The following is a 13,848-nucleotide window of genomic DNA, read 5'->3' as shown; positions in this document are numbered from 1 at the left end:
TGAGAAGTTTTAAATGCTGCTGGTCCGTTTTAGCTTGGAACTCAGTGGCTGCGTGTTTTTCTGGACAGGTAAAATGGGTGGAAACAATGACATAGCCACTCACAACCGCTTGCTGATTGGGCCATTTCGGTCAGGCCACTATCAAATGTCCCCCTTCCAGAAGAAAACAAACAGTGTTACCAGTGTGGAACACAACATGGATCAATTACAAGCGTTGCTGACCCTGGTGTTTTTTGCTATCAGCTGTTGCGCAGTAAAGTTCTGTGTTTTTTCTGTAATCTGTGACAATTCCTGATTTGCGTTTTCAGGCCTGTTATTGTTGGCAGGGATTAAAACTGATACACAGCCAAAAGGCTTCTGTGGATATGTTTTAGTCTCCAAACACAGACGTAGAATTATGGATGTAGCCAGAGACCTTTGGAAACACTGCTGGCCCCGTTACGACACCAGCTAAGGAGCAGCAGCATAAGGATACGTGCCAGTAGTCTGGTCCACATGTAACTTCTTTTAATTTTCTTTATTTCAACAATGCAGGTCACAAAAACATAAGGGCCTGCCCTGTTAACACAATTAGAGCAAAATGTGGCTACCAATAATACAATATGAATTGTCAGGTATTGAAATTATTTAAAAATATATATTCATAAATAAGACTTTAAAATAAATAAAATTTGTGAAAAACTGAGATTGTTTCTTTTAACATTTAAATTTGTAGGTGAAAAAGAGAAAAATAATTACTTTTCTATATTTTCTAGCTGTTCTCTATGTCCTCCACCAAATATTTCCTATATTGACTTGGCGCTACAGAAAAGAATGCAACACTTTTTTCTTTATCACCAAATGATTGGGGGTTAGAAAAAGTTTAAGACTTTTAAAAACTCATTTAGAATAATTGGATATACATGTCTTAAATTAAAATCGTCACTATAGAATTTGATCCTGTGTCTGAATAATTCAAATAGGTTTGGACTTTATTTTACAACAGTTCTAAACTTGTCATACAATGTTTTGTAGGTTAAACAATATGCTCCGTAGAATGTAGATTTCCCAGCTGTGAGTTACAAACTATAGAGTATATTTCCTCTGAAATGCAGTGGAGTACCAATCACCTGTCAGTAAATTGTAAAACTGTACTTAAGTTGCCTAAGTGTATGTATTTACTTTTCATCTGTGCTATGGTGATGATGGAAGCTGCAGGTAGCATGGCTCTGTTCCAAAGCTGCACGCTCACAAGTACACATACACGCACGCAGATACACACGAGCGCGCAGTCAGCACAAGCGCTAAACAAGCACTGTGCGTGCACACGTTTGTTCTCTGCCTCCTCCCCCAGCTCGCACACTGGCTGACCTGCTTGTGACCCTGACATCTTGGTGAACTCCATGGCGCAACCAAGTTCACTGGAAGTCAAAGATAGGGAGAGGTTGGGTGGGGTAGGGGGGGTGCTGCAGAGACATTAACTGGTAGGTTACTCCCCTTTGAAATGATTGAATAATGTCTGACTCCTGTCTACATCATGACTTTTCTCAGTGCTGTAAGACTGTGGCAATGCAGGGCCACTCCAATGTTTTTTGGGGGTTCTACTTTAAATTTGACGGCAAATGGGCTCCTGTAAAGAAAACACAACATACACGTAAAATGAAAACCAATGTCTCTTTCTTGTACAGTGCAGCTTGAAGCCTCTGCACCCTCCCACGACCCTCTGGACCATGTGTGGGTGGACAAATTGGCTTTGACTGACAGCTCCACACTCCTGTTAACTTTGTAGCACCCGTTTGGGCAGGACGACTTGTTGACCTGTTATTATCATTATTGGTAGTTAGAGTTTTGTGAAACCATAAACTCTCTCCATAGTTCCACCCATTCCAACCTGAGCAGGAGTCATTAAACACACCTGTGTGTGTGTGTGTGTGTGTGTGTGTGTGTGTGTGTGTGTGTGTGTGTGTGTGTGTGTGTGTGTGCGCAGATCAGTACACGATGATTGTAGAGTCAACAAACCAGCACACAAGCCAAGTAATAACTTAAATGGTTCATTCCTTTCACAACTGTTTAATAGTTTTAAAATGACCCTTGTAATGATCATGGTAAATACCCCAGCAAAACTTAAAGAAACAACTGTTTAAGTGCAAATGTAAAAACAGGAGAAACACAACAAAATGTGAGTAGACACAGTTTAGCAGGGGACCCTTAGTGGTTGCTCAGGCACTGTTTATACCAGTGCCTGAGCTGTCCGTTTGTGATTGGATCACAAACGGACAGCTCTAATTATTTGGGCCCTATGTTGCCACAGAGAAATTCGTTTTCTTCTTCCTTTAGTCTCCAATTTCTAACCAATCAGAGTAGCCGAAAGTCAGTGGTGGGTGCTCACAGCTTTCAATCAGTGTGTGAGTGGTCCTCTGGTCTTATACTCCTGTGGCACAAGACTTGCAGCTAGTATTAGCTGCAGAAGATGTTACCTGCAGGTAAAATCCGGAGAGTTTACCCGTAGTTTACTTTTCACACATGCACAACACAGCGGGAGGTTCTCTGCACTGATGCGTTCACAACAGAATCAAATCCTCCTCATTATTCCAGCCAGAGGTGGAGCAGCCGGGTGCAGCAGACAGACGCAGGAAGTGACATATTAACTCCGCTGCGGAGATCACGTGATTTTCTTGACAATGCACTGACACCGTCGTCAGCTCTTATCACCACAAACTCTCTTGACACCTTTTTCGGTGTCTTCTACGTGTGTGTCACTGCTTTACAATTTGTTTTCTTTTCGCTTTTTTCATTTTTGCCGTCATCAACCCCCCCCCCCCCCCCCCCCCCCCCCCCCCCCGCACTCGCTCGCGGTCAATCCAGCAGGAGATCCCCTGCAGTTTTTACACATCGGATTCTCCTGGATTTCTTTGGACATTATACTAGGAGGCCAGGTGGAGAGAGTCCGCAGAGACTGTGGAGCGTCTCACTCTGACATTTGGGTTCACACATGCACCTCCTCCTGAAAAAATACGGTGGAACTGCAGAGTCCAGTGCATGTCTGAAAGAAGCTTATGACTCAAGGCTAGCAAGCTCCTGATTCCTGCATTAGCTGACACAGCCGACATGATAGGATGCAGGTGAAGCTCTGGGTGGAGAGTAACACTTACTGCGGCTGGGGGAGGAAGGATGGGACAAACAGGGTGGTGCTTCTACCAGGCACATTGGTAGCACTAGTTACTTTGCCTCAGCTTTTCAAAGTCTTTTAGCATCTTTCTGCTCATTGTTCTTCTGTCCGGAGCAGAACTTAGCTGTTCTGGTTCACTGTCACCGCTCTCATAGCTTTGTCAACAGCTGTAAAAAGCAACTGTGCTCCACCTGCTCAGCAACAAACACGAACATGGTCAGAGAGCAGCTGGTGAACATGGTGGAGCATTTAGCAGATGTTTCCCTCAGGAGGTGGTGGAGACCAAATCAGAGCTAAAAGCAGTGTATATTGGAATATTTGACTGATTTCTGCATTTCAATTGAAGACCCATCTTTAAACATTCACTTAGTAATTTCTACCTCTAACACTGACCTTGTAATGCTGTATATTTATATACGTTGTATCTGTTTTAATATTCTCTTTCTAAGTTACTTAACATTTTTATTTCTGTAATTATATTCTTTTGCATTCCGTACAGCACTTTGAATGTCCTTTGTATGAAATGTGTTTTATAAATAGCTTACTGTAAACAGGTCTTACCTTTGACTTGAATTCAGGAGGCAGACACAAAAATGACTGAATGAACGTTAATGTTGTTCTGTGTGCTTGATCCTTAACTGTGCACTTAAAGGAAGACAATACTGTATGTCAGTATAATGTTAACCATGCAGCTTTAATAATACATTTGGACGCATCCCACTCAGTGTCCAATTATGACTGAAAATGTCCGAAATGTTATAACTGCCTCCGGTCACTGTCATGACTCTTGTGGAAGAATACTTCAACTAGGTGAGTAAGACTACATTTATGCTGATTTACAACACACTTTATGGTAACTGGTCTGCGTGACTCCTGCGTTTTGTAGTTTGAGGTGCAAATCTGAGGTGCATTCCCAGAGGGAGGAGGTCAGAGGGAGTGTCAGGCTCCTGGTTCAACACCAGGTCACTCACAGTTTGTCTCCTGATGTCACGGTCTCTCTGCGTCTCTGTCTCACATTGTGGAACTCTTAAGGATTCAACAGGAGAGAGTGAAAAACAAATTACGTTCACTAGCTGCTTAATAATAACAGTTAAACCAACGATCTATGGTTTTCAGCTAGTTACAGAACATTCTGAGGTACAGAGTGGGCTCTTCTCCAGACCTTATTCTATTCATCACTAAAGATATGCACTGTATCATCAGATATAATGCAGTCTGGATCCGTATTCAAGAACTCTGAATGGAAATGATCCCGGACCTTAATAGAAGCACCTCTACCGAAGTAAACAAACTGGGGAGATTCCTGCATAAAAATCTGCAAAAACAAATCGCCGAAAAATTACTGCAGAAAATTTAAAAGTTAGAAGATTCACAAAAGATTGAAACTAAGAGAATGTGACTTCTTTACTTTTAGTCTCCCAACATGGTTAAAATACTGTAGCCACGCTTTTCCCAACTACTTCCAAGATGCCCTCTCTTTTTCAGACTCCACACCTGAACTTTGTAACTCTGCTTTAAACTTTCTGTTAAAATGTTAAGTCTCAGCCCAAGCTCAGCTACCCCTGATGACATCCTCCTCAAGAGCCACAGATGCAGTTATAGCCGTACACAGCCTGTCTACTAAACTGCGTGTGCAGGATTGTTGGACTGATGCTATATTTATATTTTCAATGAATAAAATGAAATAGTCACTAACCTCAACAACAAGAGAAACCAAAAACTGTGTAAGAGGTATCTATAGAAGAATCCAATTCAACCCTGTATTCTACAGTGGAAGAGGGTTCATTAGATTCAAGTAGTGAGACTTTAGTGAAACACTAAAATACTGGTGAAGTCAGTATGTGGGTCAGAGCATGTGAATAAGCTGAGGTGTAGAAGTATGTGTCTCCTCCTCTGTCTGTCTGCTGTATTGTTGAAGTGAATGTAAAAGCTGTTTACTGCCTTGTTTAAGTGTTTGATCTCTGCACTAAAATACTTGTCACTCCTGTTGACACACAGGAAGGACCCCCACCTCCTATTCTGGTGACTTATAAATAAGTCATAATAGGCTGTAAATAAACACTGGCAAACCACATGTGGTCTAAAACATATATACATTTAATATATAAGATTTCAGGAAGCAGTAAAGTAGAAAATACTCCACTGCATATTAAAATGAATCTAAAAAGTATTATCAGTGAAAGTAGCTTTAAAGTAAAAGTTCCACATAAGAATGGCTGCCATATAAAAATATATATATTAATATTACTGAGACTTAATCTATATTAAGTATTTTAGTGTAGTAGTTTGTTCTATTCATTTAATTTGCACAATGAATCTTATAATCAAACCATATCCATGTTCTGGTTATAAGTATTTGATTACATACATTTATATAGAAATGGGATATTTAGTACAGAGTGGACCAACCACTATAGTGGTGACTGAGCTCTATTTTATTAGACCAATCAGATTTGTAGGTACGAGTACTCACACCTAAAAATGTACGAACAAGTACTGTACATGACTGCATGACACCTCGTCGCTGCACTATTTCCAAACATGAGCCAATACAGGAGTCATTTACTGTATATCTGGGGATTTTGTATCATATGAACATATGTGCGACTGCGAGGGACTTTGTCAATACTGGTCTTGATGTGTTTTACCCAAGTGTCCAAGCACATGAAGTCTACCCAGGCACGACCACTCTCCTAAACCAAAGGAGGTGAGAGCATGTGTCACATGGACAATGTAGAGTTGTGTGAAAGGGCATCTCCGGACAACAATCCAGACAATCGGGACAAGGTCCGGAGTTCATATGTGAAAACAGCTTAGGTGTGTGAAAAGTGATGAACCCATGGAGATGAAGGTCATAATGTTGCAGGGTTAAGACAGTTGAGCTGAGAGTGCACAGTAGCCCTCTGAGGAAAACAAACACATTTGTGTGTGTGCGTGTGTGTTGGCAGGATGGCTGCTGTCCAGTGATAATAGAGGTTTCTAAATGTCTCTCGCTTCATTACATCTGTGGCGACAGGGATCCTCGCATTCAAATGCTGACCCAGGCCAAAGTTCACCGGCTGTTTGTTAGCGTGTGTGCGGTGGAATACAGCGAGGGTGAAGACACAAGACAGAAAACCTTCACACAACAAGTGACGCTTCTGTCTTTGTCTCTGTGCGAGAGTGTGTGAGCGAGAGAGAGAGAAAGAGCACCTCTATTTCAATCTAAGGCTTTAAAGGGCCACGTCACCCAAATTAAAAACAAAACTCAACCTTTCCTGTATAAAAGTATTTTTAAGTAGTAGTATTGGTCTCTCTCTATGCAGATAGCTTTGGTTTTATTTGTCCAGGTTTTGAAAGGTTTGTCTGTGAGATTTATGCCTTCACCAGTGATGTGCTGTCAGGACAAGAAAGGTGCTGGAATGTTTAAATCTAAAAACAGACATCAACCAAAAGCAGACCGAAGCACGGATTTCTCTTCTTTCTTCTGACCTCAGAACAGTGTTCTATACCATACAGGAACTGATGTTGCCTGTTTGGATCCATTTTTTAATTTACTGCCCTCTTGTGGCTGCAGTAGGCTAGTGTCTCTAGAAGCTAGCTCCACTTTCAGCCATTACTCATTGTTTCTGTCATTGTTGTGATGGTCTTACTAAATCAACATGGTCAATATGTGTTGACAAGCAGTCAGGATGTATTGTGCAGCAGCTTTAATAACTCCCCCGGCAAGGGAGGGGGCCCAGGTGGTCATAAAGGAACGATTGTGACGTGTTCGAAGTGTTTCTCCTCAAGGGAGCATCAATAAATATATTATGTTGAGCATTACACCAAAATCATTGGCAGCAGTAAAGTTGTTGTCTGCTATCTAAACTCTAAACTGGTCAGATTAGCTCCTGGATGTTTAGCTCACATGATCAAAGCTAATTGAAAACCAGTGCCGGGCTGGCAGAGCCTGCAACATGAATCAGATCCAGTGTCCAGGAGCACTGGGATTTCCCACTGACTCAAAGCAGCTCTGGACAAAGAGAGGATTGGACAAAACTTGTGCACCAAGGTTTTTCAGCTGTAGTTGGATGGGCATCATTAAACAAATTAAACACTCTAAATAATCATGGTGGCATTGATAAAAAGTGTTCTAATAAGCATCCCATTGAAAACCCCTGCAGAAGACAGTGAGGACAGCAGGGCAGGAGCGTTTCACCAGACTTTGGGGGTTCCAGGTAAAAGGGACCAAGGGGCCCCTGCATCCAAAACCAATAAACCACTAATGTAACCAGCTGTTCCCAGGGGCCCCAGGCTATTGTCTGCTTTGCCTAACTTAACACCCCTGAGACCTCACCACCAACCATGGACTGTTTGTCCCTCTGCCCTCTGTGAGGAAACAGCATGAAAAACCAACGCCTCCATGATATATAACAACTTCTTCCCCCAAGTTTTGAGACAGGTGTATACTCATCTCCAAGAAATAAGATAAACCTAAGAAGCTCCTAGACGTGCACTGATCTCTGGAGAACCTCTGGACCTTCTCCGACGGGGCTGTATGTGAGAACATGACTTCTGCTGACTATCTCTGGCCAGTCCCCTAGTAAAACCTCCACAGAATGTCCGAAGTAGCTGATGTGAAGGGATCCACTGCAGAGTTCACCACCAGCGAGTGGACATGATGATGACGTTTCTAACACGCAACAGATGCAAAATTTGAAAAAAACGAATAGAATACAAATACAAATATCTCCTGATTAAAAAGAGGAGCCATATAGGTAGAAGACACAGACAAAAATATGTCAGGAGAGCTTGGTGTCAATGTGCTTTGAAACAAAAACATGTGATCTCACAGTAGCGGAGTTACTTCGTTACATCCTGCCTGTGCCTGCTGCACCACCCCACACCTGAACACACCTGTTGGGAACGTGTCGGAGCAGAGAATCTCCTGCTGCGTTGTTCTTGTGTAAAAGGCAAACTCCGGGGAAAGTCCAGACCAAATTCTGCAGACATTCTCCATGTCCAGCTTTAAATACAACTGGACACTCTTCTTATAGAAGCTGCATCTGCCCAAATTTAAATTCATGCACTACTTAAACCTACTCTTGGGTGTATTTTAACTTAACATTTTGATTTTACATTGAACATTTAGTTTGAAGGCTTTTTTCGTCTAGTGGTACTTATTTGATTTTAACTGTCACGTCACCAGTGTCTGAGCATCACTGACCCATGAGAAACATGTTTGAATTCAGCTGCAGCCTCGATGCTACATATGTAACTAAAATGACGGATTAATCATTTGAAACAGCATCGATAAAATGACTCTACCACAAGGCTCCACCACCTCCTTCATATGTGCATGTTCAACAAGTGCAGGGTTGATCTATCTCATTACTGATGGACGGACCAGCAGAGATACTGGTGAACTACAGTATATCAACGCTGAGTAGAATGAGTCTAAACTGAAATCGATTTGATAAAAAAATATTAAAAAAATTAAATAATGAAAAGTCAGCCACTGCTGGGTCGACCAACAGCGTCAAGGTAATTTTCAAGATTGGTAAGATTGATAAATATGCACTTAGACGGTTGATAAATATGAAACAATGTGCAATACTTATCTTCATGGACATTTTTGTTCATTTTCAGAGACTGCTTTGAACAGTTATATTTAAAATTCTGAAAACAAATGTCAAATATTTTCTCATTGTTTCTTGTTTTTTCCAGTTACGGAACAGAACAGTGAACCCAAACCTTTGCACGATTACACCTCTCATGTCATATGAAATTACCAAAACCACATCAGAGCCAACTGGTAATCAGCTCGAATTAACCTTAATTATTCACAACAAAGTTCATGACCCCTCCTCTTCGTGGCAGCGTTACAGGAATACTCGCTACAGGGCTCCATGAATAATGACAAATGTTAAATCATGTGGACAAACAGCATTATGTCAGACATTCCTGTTGAATATGTTTTTATTACAGCACACAAAATAAAAACGACAAACGTAGGAAAACAACATCTCAGTCAGGGCGTCTCACTGAGAACAACAAAGGTAAAGCTGTTAACATGTACCCTCTCTCCACCCATTCTCCATCTCTGTTAAGGCAAGAACAACTGTCCCACCTTTTATCTGAATTCAAAGAATCACTAACATACATCATGTAAAAACTTGATTTGTGCCATTATACTAGTATATTTGAACTAGTAAAGGCTCTGATCAAGTGAGCAGGATATTATGTGACACATTATATATTATATAAATCAACATAGATTTATTTGTTAAATATTTTCCTCAGGTAGAGAGAGCAGTGACCCTGTACAGTTTCACTATTTACTAAGTATTTGATCATTTTTACAACCATGTCTCCTGCTAAAATTGTATTTGTATTCAAATTATTTGCAATTGCGATTTCTATTAATATAATGAGGGCATATTGTCAATGTATTGAGCAAACCACAAAATGTTGAACTGTACAAATCAGTAAAACATTAGATTTTATTTGTTTGTGGTAAAACTTTGGTGATTGGTTTTTGTTTGGTCCATAACCGAAACCGAAGTGCATCAGGACCCACAGTCAAGAGTCCTGGCCTCCGGTAATTAGTAGCACATACTGTACACAGGATTTCTTGGAGACTGGGTTGTATTGAATATGAGGTGTCTCCTGTTTTAGCTTACGCTGTGGAAATTCAGAGTACAGGTATTACACCTATCCTCAACGTTCTTTAGCGAGCTTGTATTTGTTTAGACTAGTCCTGCTTTCATTTCAGACTTGACTGTAATTCGAGTATTGGCTATTATAAGAGAATTTATGTTAAACTGGGCATGAATACCTGCCGGAGATGGAGAACTGAATGACACAGGCCTCCAGCAAGGAGAACCGGAGAGGAGGCGTTTGCACAGAATCCCTGCCACAAAAACTGATCTGTAACCACACTCTAGTTTGGATGTCTGCCTGTGTTGAATGGAGAGAAGGTACCAACATGAGTCACTGAGCTCCTCATACTGCACTCAACCGTGTTCACCAGGTAAGCAAACAAAGCAAATTCAGAATCTTATTAATTACATATTTACTGTAGGTGTTGACCGAGGGGCATATCACAGTGTCAACCTCCAGTTCAGTTTGTTGCAGACAACCTGCTGTAATAGTTTCTTTACAAAATATGCAGTATATACAGTGGCATTTACAAGCAACTATTAAAAAGGCAAAAGAAAAAGAAAATAAAAATAAAAATAATCATCAGCTTCAGTGCAAAAATGCTAAAAGTAGAGCACAGACCCGAAACATAAACAGAATAGAAACAGTCTCATTACAAAATGATTTTATCAGGAGTCCTGTGCAAGTTTTAATTAATTACTCAACGTGCCTGTGAGGCTGTAAAGGAACCAATTATTATTGCTGTGCTTTGTGGATGTCTGTGGGTTATTTTATTCTAAAGCTTATTTTCACCCTGAGGAACAAAAAGAAAGAATTTAGAACGTGAAACTGTTAAATATATAAGTTAATTAATACAAGTGTGAATCAAATCATTTGGGTGGACAGCTGTTAACTTCGCATAAATAATGCCCTTCACTGTACAACTGAAGGATTTACCGAGGGAGGAAGAGGGCATGCACTGTCACCTGCCACAGGAAACCCCCCTCACAACTGAGTCGCCCAACAAAGCTCGAGCTGCAATCAATGAGTACAGCTAAAGGTCGGTTACATCTGTAAAAAGATTTTCTCATCTTTATTCCGAGCTGGTCCCTTGAAGACGTGGTTAAATTTGAGCTAAAGAAATGTAATCACAGCCAGTAGAGACGGTCATTAGCATTATTCCTGGCTTGGCTAATAAGACTGTCACGTGGTTGCTCCAGTCTCCTGAAGGGATACTGTGAGCCCTCTCTCTCTCTCTCAAATGAAATGCATACTAGAAACTTATTTTGACACAACTGTCTTATGAAATGAATGAAAACATAGGTTAACTAGAATCGCATACTTCCACAAAGGGCCAACAGTTCCCTTAAATTCAATCAAGCCGCACCAAATTGCACACAGTCATAGAAATAAACATTTTTTCCATCAAGATCCATGAATTATTCTCTGGGAAGATGGTGAAAATGTTAAAAATCGCCCTATCTCGCCAAGTTATAGAAAGTTTAAGAAAATCCTGGATCCACCCCCTGATCCAAATCTGCAACAAAATTGAATGGGTTCTTCCCTGACTCATAACACATCCTTCAAACAAGTTTTATGGTAATCGGTCCTGTAGTCTTTGCGTACAATCAATCAGACAAGGGTGAAGATATAACCTCTCTGGCGCTGCTGTCAGATAAACTACACAACAGATTATACTGAATAATAACAGAGGCTGAGGTGCTCTGTCTATTTGTTTACATGTTACACAGTGGGACCAGACTTTTGGAGCAAGCTGTGCAGCCAGATACAGACTGCATTTTAATACCAGGTGCCAGTATGCTGTGACAGACGCATACTTCTCATGTGATGTCATCACACACCTTTGTTAGGATGGCTGCATGCTGTCCACACTTTGACACTTTAACCCAAAAACCATTGTGGGCTCCATGGAGCCTTTCCTTTATAAACCTAGATGTGTCCATGTTTACAATCTAATATAATCCATTAGAACAATTTGAAATGTTCTGACCTATGTCTGCATGAATTGCATTAGTTGGTTCAGGTGTTATGTTATGTGATCCAACTTCTACACACATATTGGGCCAAATCACTAAACACCCTTATTTCCAAGCAGAAAACATGTGACGTCTCAAACTTCAATCTGGGAGTCAAAGACTCACACTCACAAACTCGTCCATGTTGAATCACTGTGAGGCTCTGTCTGCAAAGTTTACATGTACAATATGAGGACGAAGAAAATGAGACAGAAAACAAAGCTACAAATGAGAAAAGACAACATTTCACTCTTTTCATGAACATCAGTCTTTCAAGACGTCATCATCCACTCCTCTATTCTTCCACCAATCCATGACCTCAGCATGTCACACACGCACACGACCGCACGCACAAACACACACACACACACGCACGTACACACACACATGCAGTAACAAGAGTTCAGGTATTGGGACAATGAGCTTAACTTGGTCAGAGCCATCTAAGGCTACAGTCCCATACCCATAATTCTGTGGGCATAGACAGTAGGTGAAAACCATGTGGAAGCAGTGAGATTTTTCAGCAGAATCTGCAGCACATGTGGTCACACCAGAAACTTTCCCAAGCTTCACAAGCGTGCTTCTTACTGATGACGATTGTGCTGGGAGTTTATGTGACTATTCAGAATAAAATGATCCATGTCAATTAGTCTGCGCGTTTACAGAGAAAATGGTGTTATGGGTAAGAATTCGTCAGAGAGGGGCCGATAAGTCTTAACATCAAGCAAGACGATTACTTGAGCCAATTGTTGTCGAGAGGTGTGTTTGAAATGGAAAATAAAAATGTTTAACGTTACACTCAAAATCTGTACAGGTCTTTAAGCATCTGAATTTTCTCCAGACAGTAAATTAAATAATTTAAGACGAGGGAATCTAGATTACAGTCATCTGTAAGGTCCATCTCTCTGATTAACAATGATTTCCTCCAACTAAAAAGCTAAACAATGTGTTCCAGACACCATCCATCTAGAAGAGAGGTACTGTTATTTTGTTTATAGCACAAGTGTTAATAAATGTATCTACAGGAAATGGTTCATCCCATTCACATGAGGGGCAGAAAGTGTTGTTGACCTTTAACCTCATTGTGCCAGTACTTAGGAGTGTCACTTCCTGTGCTGTACCAGTCTCCCTCTGCAGCTACAATCATAGCACTCTCACAAATGTACAAACATAGCTTGTCTTATCATCATCATGAAAATACTACAAACATTTTTACTGTTCAGTCCAATAAAACTGTTAAGTGTGTGGGTGTGTGTGTGTGTGTGTGTGTGTGTGTTATTTACATTGGATATTCAATCTAGTTAAACAGTACGGGGAGGACATGACTTCATACAGATCCTGTGTCTGCTTAATTTCCCTGCATGCCTTGTACAGTGTGTATTGCTGTTCCATTGTGTGTGTGTGTGTGTGTGTGTGTGTGTGTGTGTGTGTGTGTGTGTGTGTGTGTGTGTGTGTGTGTGTGTGTGTGTGTGTGTGTGTGTGTGTGTGTGTGTGTTTGCATGCATGCTTCATCCACTCTCTGTGACAGCAATATGTGCGTGTGTGTTCATGAGGACATTCCGTTGACCAGGCTCCTCAGCTGTTTGACCACAGTCTCTATCAGCTTCTGTTTGTCTCTGTCGTTCTTCCTGAACTGAGAGAAAATGTTGTTCTTCTTACTGGTGTCCTTCATCCTGGAAACAGAGAGGAAGAGGCTGTCAGACAGATGTATTCTCTCAGCTGTCTGCTATTAACTCCGCCTTGATTTTGACAAAAGAAACTTGTGATATTATAATTTAATTTGGGTCAGTAGACTTAAGTTACACTTTGTCTACTAGTGGAGGTGGAAGATTTTCTTTTGAGGTTTGATATGTGATGTAATGTGGATTAACTATATAACTATATGACTATATAAGTGGTGAGGAGCCAACATTTTGTAACTATAGAAACAATATGTATGTAACGTGAGATTTTATATGATAGAATTAAAGGGATAAGTGAAAAGAGATAAAAAAAAATAAAAGTGTGTCCTGCTTGTTTCCTACTTAGTGTATTTTGGTAGTTCTCGAATAAAAGTGAGTG

General features: G+C 40.7%; 1 protein-coding gene and 1 long non-coding RNA gene across 8 annotated transcripts in view; both read right to left on the bottom strand.

Moving 5' to 3' along the window:
* Positions 1-9,058: 9,058 nt before the first annotated feature.
* LOC117752563 lies at positions 9,059-10,815 on the bottom strand. The gene is made up of 2 exons (XR_004612100.1): positions 9,793-10,815; positions 9,059-9,486 (listed from the first exon to the last, which is right to left on the bottom strand). It is a non-coding gene; the product is annotated as an uncharacterized LOC117752563 (long non-coding RNA).
* Positions 10,816-12,785: 1,970 nt separating this feature from the next.
* exoc6 (exocyst complex component 6) overlaps positions 12,786-13,848 on the bottom strand; it is a 43,079-nt gene continuing 42,016 nt past the window's right edge. For all 7 annotated transcript variants that reach the window (XM_034569993.1, XM_034569994.1, XM_034569991.1 and 4 more), the window contains one exon: positions 12,786-13,460. In XM_034569993.1, coding sequence (XP_034425884.1) covers positions 13,334-13,460 — 127 coding nt within the window. In that variant the 3' untranslated portion in view covers positions 12,786-13,333. The remainder of the gene's footprint in view (positions 13,461-13,848) is intronic.

This window comes from Hippoglossus hippoglossus, chromosome 19 (assembly GCF_009819705.1).
Source record: "Hippoglossus hippoglossus isolate fHipHip1 chromosome 19, fHipHip1.pri, whole genome shotgun sequence".
In the NCBI taxonomy this organism is placed as follows: Eukaryota; Metazoa; Chordata; class Actinopteri; order Pleuronectiformes; family Pleuronectidae; genus Hippoglossus; species Hippoglossus hippoglossus.
This window is presented reverse-complemented; position numbering and strand designations above follow the sequence as displayed.